Raw genomic sequence first — 12059 nt, forward strand, 5'->3', positions numbered from 1 at the left:
CTTGCTTCCTTAAGTGCCTTTCCTTTTGCCATATATAAAAGGATCATTATCATAAATGTCTGGGGACACTTTCAACTTCATGATGCAGGATATAAACAATTCTATATAAATAGTCACCTTATTTTGGACTAATGTAGACCTTGCTATCTATGAAACAGAACTCTTTCAAAGAGGAAGAGAGAGGTAAGCAAATCTTTGTTAGAAGAAACTCTAAAGACTGGGGGGGGGGAGAGAGAAATGGGAGCATGCTTCAAAATATGAAAATGAAATAGTTATTTCGATATAAAACTAGCAACATGTTTTTGATAAGATAAAAAAATAAAGATAGATCCCATTATAGATAGATTCAGGGGAGGGGACACCCTAATTTTAAACACATATATTATTAAGCATGTGATCTACCACTTAGAAATATTATATGACTTGCAAAAAATGCTGTGGTTTATCCTTCCTCCTAAAACAAATGCTCCTGTTCACAATTCCATCTTAACATTCTCTCTAAGCAGGGAATTCCACTATCCATGCCCTACCCACGTTCCATTTTTCTTTTCAAACTTCTGCTGTACATTTCATAGCTATAAATTGTGTTCAATACCTAGCAAGCTGTTTTGTGTTTTTGGAAGAAAATTCTTCAAGAGTTTTTTTGTTTTTGTTTTTAAATACCTATTTGTACTCAAGTAACCCTCTGGGTTCCTCCAAGCATGATTCTTTCTTATTTCTCATTGCTCCCATTGGGTTTACAATCCTATTGGTGCCAGAATGTTGTGGAACAGCATCTCCTTTCTGCTCCAGCCATCATGGCCAAGGATTAGGGCTAATGAAAATTATAGTCAAACAACAGTTCTCCATCACTGAGTGCAACATCTTGTTGAAAATCTGAAGCCTACTTTCTTAAGTATACTTCTTTAACATATTGCAAGAAACATTCACAGAAACCATTAAAATGGTTAAATTAGGAATTCTTCATATAAGAATTCTACTTATCGTGCAGGTAGTTTAGGTGAATGAGAGTCTCTTTCTTTCCTTTTTTCTTTGAAACAATGAAGACATGAACTGTATTCTTTTGTCCTTCCCCCCCCACCCTAGATTCAGCACACATGGCAAAGAAAATATTGCAAAATCAAACAAGAGTTTTTGAATTCATACTCTTGGGATTTGGGGATCTACCTAAACTACAAGTTCTTCTTTTCCTGCCGTTCTTGGTGATCTACGTGGTGACCATGGCTGGGAACCTTCTCATTGTTGTGTTGGTTGTGATCAATCGACATCTTCACACTCCCATGTACTTCTTCCTGGGAAACCTTTCCTTCTTGGAATGTTGCTATAGTTCAACAATCCTGCCTAAAATGTTGTCAAGCATCCTGGCTGGGGGGGAAAGTATATCTACAAAAGCCTGTTTTTTGCAATTTTTCATCTTTTCTTCTCTGGCTGGAACTGAATGCTACCTCCTAGCCATGATGTCTTATGACAGGTACTTAGCCATTTGTAAACCACTCGATTATGTTGTTCTTATGAATGGCAGAGTGAGCTTCCAATTATCTGTTGTGTCTTGGGCTAGTGGATGTTTTGTTGGCACAATTTTAACTTCATCAGCGTCATGGCTATCTTTTTGCGGCCCCAATGAAATCGATGATTATTTTTGTGATGTTAGCTCTAATGTAAGGTATATTTCTTGTAGTGACACAACTTTCTTTGAACTATCAGCCTTTGTATTTACTTGTGTGTTCACATTACCTCCCTTTCTCCTCACCATATCATCCTATGGCTTCATCATAGCCACCATCCTCAGAATCCCATCCACAACTGGGAGACAAAAGGCCTTCTCCACCTGTTCCTCTCACCTCACAGTGGTTGCCTTGTATTATGGAACTCTGATGCTTGTCTATATGCTCCCTCGGTCAAAAGACTTAAAACACATGAAGAAAGTCTTCTCTCTCTTCTATACAGTCTTGACCCCCATGATCAATCCCCTCATATATAGCCTGAGAAACACAGAAGTGAAAGAGGCCATGAAAAAGGGTTTCAGAGGGTTTATATTCTACATCACACCATGATATTAATATAAATCTGCACAGCAGATTAAATGACCTGAAAATTTACAGTACTCATAAATATACTGAAATATTTATTGTTCCTTCCTTTATGTGTCTGGGGTTTTGAGCCCCTTTCAGAGCATATTTTTGCTTAGAAGTTTGTCATTTTGTGGAAGAAGAACATGGACTCTCACAGAGGAAGATTTAGGACAGTGAGACAGGCATTGCAACTATGATGTAGTCAATTGAGCAGAATGGAAGGTAAGAGGTGGGGTGCCAGATTTTGGCCTTGCACAGAGTGCCACTGAAATTTGAAAGACCAAAGTCTGTCCCTGACTCTTGTATACTTCTTAGGAATCCTGATGTCATTCTACTAACTTGCCTAAGATGTCTGACCTGTGTAAAATAATATGCCTATAAAGTACCACTTTAATACAGTTCTGTACATCTGTATCTGGTATCTGACTTTTGACACTCTTTCACTCGCCTATACAAACAAAATCTGGGACATGTGATGTTTGCAGCAGTGAGAGTAAGTATGATACCACTGTCCCCCTCCATGCATGGATTTTTTTCCACAGGATTGTTAGCAGTTTAATTTCCAACTTCGTAACCTTTAGCAGTGCACATAATGCAGTAAGGATTAGATTTCCTAGTTTTCCATTTGTGTCATTTCTGCAGTAACATATGTACTACAAAGTGAATGCCTTAATGCAACAACATGGTTTTTTTTTTAATATCCTGCTCTTATTTTCCAAATAATTTGAAAAGAAATATATGCAGTGTGTGTGTGTGTTCTTTTTAGCAGCCTTGCCTTAGTACTGCAACAGAAGTTACTCCATTAAGAATCAATTGATTGTCCTGTTTTATTTTTTAAAAATGCAGTTGAGTTTATTCTCTGAATGAATTGTGCTGTGATTATCCTGACCCCCGGCCCCAGAACCTTGAGCCCTGGTTCCATCTGGGCTTATTTCTCTCTGCATACCCTCCCAAGAAGTAGATATGTTAAGCAGTAGTCGGTGGCATAACCAGCATGGCGATTATGACAGCAGAAGACACCTTAGTTTCTTTCCCTCCATCTCCCTCCCTCTCTCTTACACATGCTCACACTGTAGGTTGGGGGGGGGGGGGAGAAAGAGTTCATCAGGCAGACATTCTGCACAAACAAAACACTGCAGAAGCAATTATAAAATCACCCATAAGTGAAGCATGCCACAGCACAAGGGCTATTTGTTTATGAAATAGAAATGGCTGTGAAGTGAGATGAACTCCCTTTCTTTCTAGGACTCCCTAGAAAAAAAGTTAACAAACTATATCCCCAACCCTGTCTGACTGATGATTTCAGAGAAATGCACTTATTTGCAGTTTAATATTGAATATATCAAAGTGCAAGCCTGTGAACTTTGATGTGAAACCTGACCTCACCACTGAAACCTGAAGTGGTGTCGTTAACCTATCTTCTTTCTTTGTCTATTTCAATTCATCCATTTCGCAATTTGGTATTTGTCCATCTCTGTACACAACACTGACTTCAGAGATACATCTCTCTTCACCGACTACTCTGCATTTAGACATCCTTTTATCTGTGCATTCATGTTGCTTTCTGCTCATGATCACATTGGGGCAGTTATATGTAATACTCAAATCTGCAGTTATATTCAACACTGGTTTGGGCTGGATATAAATGCCTTGTTTCGAATCCATTTATGTCCCATAGCCTTTTGAAAAAATCCTGTAACTTTTCATGGAATGTGTGTTCCAGGGCAGGGTTTACTTATTTTTGTCCCACTTTTGTTGAATTATATTGCAAAAGTGCGCTTCCAGAACATCAATAATACGCTAGCATTGGAGAAGAATGACTAATAAGGAAAAATGATGTGTACAACCCATTGTTAATCCACAAATACCACACTAATATTGAATCAATGCCATGTTGCCAATAAACCTGCAAAAACAAACAAACAGAGAAACATCCAAGAGCATGGAGAGGCTCTGTGGAAATTCACCAGCAATGGAACACTTTCCTAAATTTCCATCATGTCACCCTCTCCCTTCTTCCAGGTGGCGCTGTGGGTTAAAGCCTCAGCGCCTAGGACTTGCCGATCGAAAGGTCGGCGGTTCGAATCCCTGCGGCAGGGTGCGCTCCCGCTGCTCGGTCCCAGCGCCTGCCAACCTAGCAGTTCGAAAGCACCTCCGGGTGCAAGTAGATAAATAGGGACCGCTTACCAGCGGGAAGGTAAACGGCGTTTCCGTGTGCGGCTCTGGCTCGCCAGAGCAGCGATGTCACGCTGGCCACGTGACCCGGAAGTGTCTCCGGACAGCGCTGGCCCCTGGCCTCTTAAGTGAGATGGGCGCACAACCCCAGAGTCTGTCAAGACTGGCCCGTACGGGCAGGGGTACCTTTACCTTTACCTTTAACAATAGGAAAGAGCCACTTTAGGCCTAAAAAGAACCCTAATCCTTATTACTACAGCTGTGCACTACATTTGGCTGAAGTCTGCATCCTGACCAAATTGGGCAATAATAAATATATATATATATATTTGGGGGCTGAATCTGGACTAGGGCTGAATCAGATCAAGACTGCAGCAGTCTTCTCCACAGCTGTTGAGTGGAGGATTCAATTCTGTGGACTTCAGGGTTTTGCTTCTCAAGGTAAATCAGAGGAAGGCTATTGGAAAGCAACACTTGAAAAGACTGAAGGAGGGACGGGAAACACTACTTCCTCTCCTGAGCAAGAGCAGGGGGTGATTCATGCTGTGGGTGCTGCTTTGCAAAAGCCTTCCCTGCATCCAGGCTCTGCTCTCAGCTGGGATAGATGAAGGTTATGTTGCATCTCTCGACTGTATGTATAATTAGGGCTTTAAAACCCTCACCAAGCATTAGCCACACCACAGTTGTCTCCAGGGACATATCTGGGGTTGGGCTGGTGGTCCCTGGTTTGGCCATTGCTGGGTCAACACATTATGTGGTCCAGTGTTAGACTGGGGGGCTGTGTACAGCTCTGTTTGCTACTGAAATCTGCAATGAGGACCCAGTCGCAAGAACATTCTTCTCACCTCCTGCAGGTTCCAGCAACTGATATTCAGACGCATTGCTGTCTCCAGCTGTGGTGGTGAGACATAGCCATCATGTCTGGTAGCCTCAATAGCCTTTTCCTCCTTGAATTTGTCTAATCTTCTTTTCAGCCATCCAAGCCGGTGGTCTTATCCCTGTCTCCTGTGAGAGCAAGTTATATGCATGATATAGCGAAATAAGATATGGAACCTGAAATTAAGTGGAACCATCTTTTTCAACAACAATAATTGTCCTTGTGTCTCCCCATGTGCTCATATCCCAAAGGAAGTGGTTGAGGGAAAAGGGCTCTACTCCCCTTGGAAAAACTTGCTTCTTTAAGTGCATTTCTTCTACCCACAAGTAAAAGGCTTATTATCATAAATGTCTGGGGACACTTTCAACTTCATGATGCGGAATACAGTATAAACAATTCTATACAGATAGTCACCTTATTGTGGATTAATGTAGTCCTTGGCATCTGTAAAACAAAAACAGAACTCTTTTGATGGGTCAGAGAGAGGTAAGAAAATTTCTGTTAGAAGAAACTCTAAATGCTGGAGGGGGGGGGGAGAGATGAAGCAGGAACACATATTTCAAAGTCTTTTTGCAGACTGATATAAAATAGCTCTTTTTAAAAACAGTGGAAATCTTTACTTTGATAAGATAAAGCAAAATAGATCCCATTACAGATAGATCTAAGCAAAATATGAAGCCATCCTTGTGAATCCAAAACCACCCTTGTGAATATGCAGTTATTGTTAGTAAGGAACCTTTTTTTCTTTACTAATGGGACTGCAGTGTGTTTTATGTATTTTTCCCCTTCTAAGCAACATTAGTTGTGTGAAGTGTGAATGAGATGTGTGAATAAGACATAATAGTAATAATAGTAGTAGAAATAATAATAATAATAATAATAATAATAATAATAATAATAATAATAATGTCTGACTAGGAAATGGTCAAATAAAAAACCTATTCAGTTTATAGGCAAGTTACTGTAAATGTGAGACTCTTTTAAGTTTACTTTAAAACAGTGAAGCCACTAACGTCACTCTCCATGCTATTTTCTCCAGATGCAGCACACATGGCAAAGAAAGTATGGGAAAATCAAACAACTATTTCTGAATTCATACTCTTGGGATTTGGAGATCAACTTAAACTACAAATTCTTCTCTTCCTGCTCTTCTTATTGTGTTATTTGGTGACCATGGCTGGGAACCTCCTCATTGTTGTGCTGGTTGTGACTGATCGACATCTTCACACCCCCATGTACTTCTTCCTAGGGAACCTCTCCTTCTTGGAATCTTGCAGCAGCTCAACCATCCTGCCTAAAATGTTGTCATGCATGCTTCCTGGGGGGGAAAGTATATCTGTCCAAGCCTGCTTCTTGCAGTTTTTCGTCTTTTCTTGTCTGGGTGGTGCTGAATGCTACCTCCTTGCTATGATGTCTTATGACAGGTACTTGGCAATTTGTAAGCCGCTCCACTATGCTACTCTAATGAATGGCAGAGTGAGCCTCCAGTTATCCATTGTGTCTTGGGCAAGTGGAGTTTTGGTTAGCACAAGCTTAACCTTATCACTCTCATGGTTATCCTTTTGTGGTCCCAAGGAAATTGATGATTATTTTTGTGATGTTAGCTCTAGCATACGACATATTTCCTGTAGTGATACTCATTTATTTGAACTATCAGGTTTCATATTTACCTGTATTTTCACCCTCCCTCCCTTCCTCCTCACCCTAACCTCCTATATTTCCATCATAGCCACAGTCCTCAGAATCCCATCTGCCACTGGAAGGACAAAGGCCTTCTCCACCTGTTCCTCTCACCTCACAGTGGTTGCCTTGTATTATGGAAGTCTGATGCTTGTCTATATGCTCCCTCGGTCAAAGGATTTAATACATATGAAGAAAGTCTTCTCTCTCTTCTACACAGTCTTCACCCCCATGGTCAATCCTCTCATATACAGCCTGAGAAACATGGAAGTGAAGAAGTCCCTGAAAATGGGCTTCAGGAAAGTTCTATTCTACATTACAGCATGACACTGACACACACACATGCACACTTCACACATATGCTCACTAAATTAAATTATGAGACAATTATGAGAATTATTTCTTGCTCTTTCCTAATTGTTTTACACATAACGGTTTCCTTTATCGAATGGATTTTTGCTTAGGAAATGGATATATAATGGCTAGGGATTCTTAGGAGAAAGGAGTTAAAATAAAACTGCCAGAATTATAATGCCTTTACACAAATCGAAAGTGTGACTGCATTTGGAATATGATGCATAGTTCTGGTGGCCTTGCCTTACAAAAGGTATTGTAGAGTTGGAAACGGTTCAGAAAAATGGGCAAGCAAAATGATCAAGGGGCTGGATCAACTCCCCTATTAAGAATGGTTGAAGCATTTGGGAGTGTTTAGTTTTGATAAAAGGTAAGAGGTGATATGATAGACATTTATAAAATTATGCATAACATGGAGAAAGTGGATAGATAATTTGTTTTTTTATCCCCCACTCATAACACTAGAACTCATTGCCATCCAATAAAACTGAATGTTGGAAGACTTAGGATAGATAAAATACAGTGCTTCTTTAGTCAACCCCTGCTTAAACTATGGAACTTACTCCTGCAGGAGGCAGGATGGTTATCAGTTTGGATGGCTATAGAAGAGAACTGAACAAATTCATGGAGGACAAGGCTTTCAATGTCTATGCTGTATATCCATGGCAGGAGACATTATGGTTCTGAACACCATTTGCTGGAAACTGCAGCAGGGGTGAGAGCTGCTGTACTTGGGTCTGCTTGTGGGTTTCCCACAGGCATCTGATTAGATGGGCTAGATGGGCTGCTGGCATGATCACACAGGCTCTTTTTATGAACAAAGTATACTCAGGAAAATTATATACCTGAGATAGTCATGTTTCCAACTTTGAGGTTTTGAAGAGGAAAGGTGTGTGAGTGTGTTCTGTGTTCTGAGTGTGTTCTGAGTGTGTTCTGGCTAAATCCTGGTGTTTTCTGTATGTATTCTGTATTTTCTAGCAACTCTAAGAAGCAGTATCAACTTTCATTAGTTTCTCACTTTTAATTCCACATTAGCTTCTCTCTTGACTCTATATAGGTGGGCAGACCAATGAACTGAAGCTTTTCTTTATCGTGAGATTCAAGAGCAAAGTGATAGCAACAACACTCAGCACCAAGCGCCAGACTAAAAACAATTAGTCTTGTGAAACGATGGTTATTTTGCTATCGTCTATTGGTCCAAATCCTTTTCAAATGTTATGATGACTATATGTAATGGTTAATCACCCATTATCATTTATTCTATCCCCTACAAGCATTCAGCATAATTTCTGGAACAACCTACATTCATTAGATTTAGGCTCCATATGTGTGACAAGTGCCCAGCTGTGCAGATGGACCAATGCACAAACACTTTATACTTGTTGGGCTTTTGTTCAGAAGCTACATTAAATGCAGTGGGTGCCAAAGCCCCCACCCCACCCCCGCCCCATATGTCAATTTTAACATATGTGGCAGAAAATTGTCACCAAGTTCCTTTCTTTTGACAGGGCATTTTAAAGCTGTAGAACAAATATTGTCCACTGTGCTATAAGATATTTTTGTCCACACTCAGAAGGAAAATGAAATGTACTTTTAATCCAATATACAGTATATCAAATTGTCAGCATTAACCTTGGGTATTTAAGTGGATTTCATTGAAAAGATATATGAGTATAATTAATAAATGGGCAGAATTAATTGAAATACACAGAAACAAGAAGTGAATTATAACCACCCCTTTCAAACTTGTCTTTGTGACATCATCATCATCATCATCATTATTTATACCCCACCCATCTGACTGGGTTTCCCCAGCCACTCTGGGTGGCTTACAGCATATATAAAACATAGAGTAAAACATCAAACATCAAAAATTCCCAATACAGGGCTGCCCTCGTATGTCTTCTACAAGTTATGTAGTTATTTTCTTGACATCTGAAGGGGAAGGGTGCCACCAGCAGTGGAGCAAGCAGATCGGGTGTGTGCCCAGGGGCAGAGCCAGCCACCCACAGGGCGGGGCGAGCTGGGGCAGGATGCTCCACGGGGCCTCCAAGGAGTCTGCCTGCCTCCTCCCACTCAGCCACCCTACAGTTGGGGGGGGGTAGGCACTGGGTGGACCATATGAGGCAGCACGGAGCCTGCTGGCACCCAAGCCACCGAGTCACTCCCAGGAGAGACACGTGGCTCGGGCGTGCTGCAGGCCTTGCAATGAGTGCCACCTGGCATTTTGTTACACCTCTCAGTGGGTGAGACCCAGGGTGGCCCGCCTCCACTGCACCCCCCTTCCTCCACCCCTGGGTGCCACTAACGAGAATCATGGAGGTTTCTGTTGTCGAGGGAACATGGGTTTACTCTTCTCTGAAATTCTTGATTCCTTTTCTCCCTTTGCTTTATCCATGCATTAATATCACTTGTTATCAGAACTGCCGAGGGACTTTTTCTACCTTGCTGGGTAGATTATAAATAATAATTCTATAGAGATCATCTCATTATGGACTGATGAATTTGCAAGCAACAAGGCAGGACTCTGTGAAAGAAGCAGCAGGGATAGAGACAGGACATAGAGTAAGTGATTCAAAAAATTTGTGCAATCCCAGAATGCAATGGCTGTTTTCTAGGACAGTCATCGTGCCATATACCTGTAAGATCTTATAACTAAGTAAGTTAGAGGAATCAACTGAAAAGTTGATATTAAGTGGATTTTCTTCTTGCTATGAATGCTTTTTGCCTTAGTTATCTGTAACAAAAAAGGGGGAGATTACATGAGCACAGTATATGTAAATAGATTAATAAATTACTTTGCAATGTGCATTGTTTAGAAAGACATTGATGTGTAATTCCCAGTGTTCTGATAGGCGCCTCATCGCTTTGCTTTTTTCTAAAGTGTTTGTTGATTTTTTTCTAAAGTGTTTGTTGAAGTTTTTGTGACTAGATGCCACCTGCATGCAATAAAGCTGCAATTCTAACCATGTTAACTCTAAAGTATGTGGGGCTTAGTCTCGGGTAAGTGGGTGTGGATTGTGGCCTTAATTTTCTTTCTCCTTTCTATTAAAAACCAATAGAATGCATAAATAATTATCATTGTTTTCAACCACTTTTGTTACCTATAGACGTTATCTTGGCTCCTTGGTTAAAGTCTAAGACTGCATTCATTTAGAGCCTATCACCCCCTCAAAACACAAAAACTGGAAACTGCTTGTCAAGGGTGCTGGGAATTGTAGCTGTGTTCCAAGGATTCTTTTGAGTGTTTGTGCTTCAAAAATATCATCTTTTCCCCCCACATGCAATAAACATAATTTAAAATGCAGTAAGCAACAATAGCAGTTGGCCTGTCATTTCTTAGGAAAAGGTACAACAGCAACTTAAAGTCAGAAATAATAAGAACAAATTCATGATGTATATTAAAGTATCTAGTCCAATAAGTCTCTCCAGATGTTTCCATGGGTCTGTGTGTACTTTGAATATATGCAGTGTATGCAGCCCTCACACTATCTCCATGTTGCAAACAAGAAATTAACACAATCAATAAGTCAAAACACAAATTTGTCATACTCATTATGCAGAAAAGTAGAGATTAACTCAAAGCCAGTTGGAGAACAGCCAAACATTTTCTACTCAACCATAAGAAAGGTGGCTGCATATGAAAGGCTAGCTGGGAGGGATGCTGTGGTGGCCTGAAATAAGCTATGTGGTGACAGGCATTTTAAAGGCATTCATCCTGGCCTTCCCTATTTGTCAAGTTCCCAGAGCGTCAGGAGGCTAGCTCCATGTGTTCCCATCTTCCTTTGCCCAAAATGAGGCGAGGAAGTGCAAAACCACTTCCACTAAAAGGATGAATGAACAGTGTTGTGGAGAGTTTCCTCTGGTTTAAAATGTTGATTTGCAAGACAGCACACCAACTTGCAGTTGTAAGTGGTGCATTCTCTTTTCTCCAGATGCAGCCCGTGGCAAGCAGAGAGGGACAAAATCAAACAACTGTTTCTGAATTCATACTCTTGGGATTTGGAGATCTCCTCAATCTGCAGGTTGTTCTCTTCATGCTCTTCTTAACGATCTACTTGGCCACCATGGCTGGGAATCTCCTCATTGTTTTTTTGGTTATGGCTGCCCAACATCTCCACACTCCCATGTACTTCTTCCTAGGGAACCTCTCCTTTCTTGAATCCTGCTACAGCTCAACAATTCTGCCCAAGATGTTGACTGTACTTCTGACTGGTGAAAGAACTATATCTATAAAAGCCTGCTTCACACAATTTTTTATATTTTCTTGCTTGGGAGGTTCTGAATGCTACCTCTTGTCTGTGATGTCTTATGACAGGTACTTAGCAGTGTGCAGACCATTACATTATGCCACTCTCATGAACAGTAGGCTGTGCCTGCAGTTGGCAGCTGGATCTTGGGTAAGTGGACTCATGGTTGGCACAGGCATAACTGTTAGGGTATCACAGTTATCCTTCTGTGGCCCCAACATCATTGATCATTACTTCTGTGATGTCATACCAGACATAAAACAGATTTCTTGCACTGACACATACTTAGTAGAATTGTCTGCCTTCATATTTGTTTGCATTTTCACCCTGCCACCCTTTGTTCTCACAATGGCCTCCTATGCTTACATCATCGCTACAATCCTCAAAATCCCATCTACCACTGGAAGACAAAAAGCCTTCTCCACCTGCTCATCTCACCTCACGGTGGTGGCCCTCTTTTATGGAACGCTGATGCTAGTTTATATGCTCCCAGGATCAAGGAAACTCAGATACATGAAGAAAATATTTTCTCTCTTCTATACTGTCTTAACTCCCATAGTCAATCCCTTGATATACAGCTTGAGAAACAAAGAAGTGAAGGAGGCATTGCAAAGAGTTATTAGGAAGTTCATAGCCTATTCAACTTTTTAG

General features: G+C 40.8%; 3 protein-coding genes across 3 annotated transcripts; all 3 read left to right on the forward strand.

The window, feature by feature from the left end:
• Positions 1-1097: 1097 nt before the first annotated feature.
• LOC307200550 (olfactory receptor 10A3-like) lies at positions 1098-2054 on the forward strand (the record flags this gene model as incomplete). The annotated part of the gene is made up of 1 exon (XM_079949086.1): positions 1098-2054. One exon carries the CDS (start codon positions 1098-1100, stop codon positions 2052-2054), a length of 957 nt encoding a protein of 318 aa, XP_079805212.1.
• Positions 2055-3066: 1012 nt separating this feature from the next.
• LOC307200551 (olfactory receptor 10A7-like) lies at positions 3067-7131 on the forward strand (the record flags this gene model as incomplete). The annotated part of the gene is given in 3 exon segments (XM_079949087.1): positions 3067-3144; positions 6164-6187; positions 6190-7131. Coding segments are annotated over 3 exon segments (1044 nt in total).
• A 4002-nt stretch (positions 7132-11133) lies between these two features.
• LOC307200552 (olfactory receptor 10A7-like) lies at positions 11134-12059 on the forward strand (the record flags this gene model as incomplete). The annotated part of the gene is made up of 1 exon (XM_079949088.1): positions 11134-12059. The coding sequence occupies exon 1, from the start codon at positions 11196-11198 to the stop codon at positions 12057-12059; it is 864 nt and encodes a 287-aa protein (XP_079805214.1). The 5' UTR covers positions 11134-11195.

The sequence above is a fragment of the Podarcis cretensis genome, assembly GCF_951804945.1.
Source record: "Podarcis cretensis genome assembly, chromosome: 13".
Taxonomy (NCBI): Eukaryota; Metazoa; Chordata; class Lepidosauria; order Squamata; family Lacertidae; genus Podarcis; species Podarcis cretensis.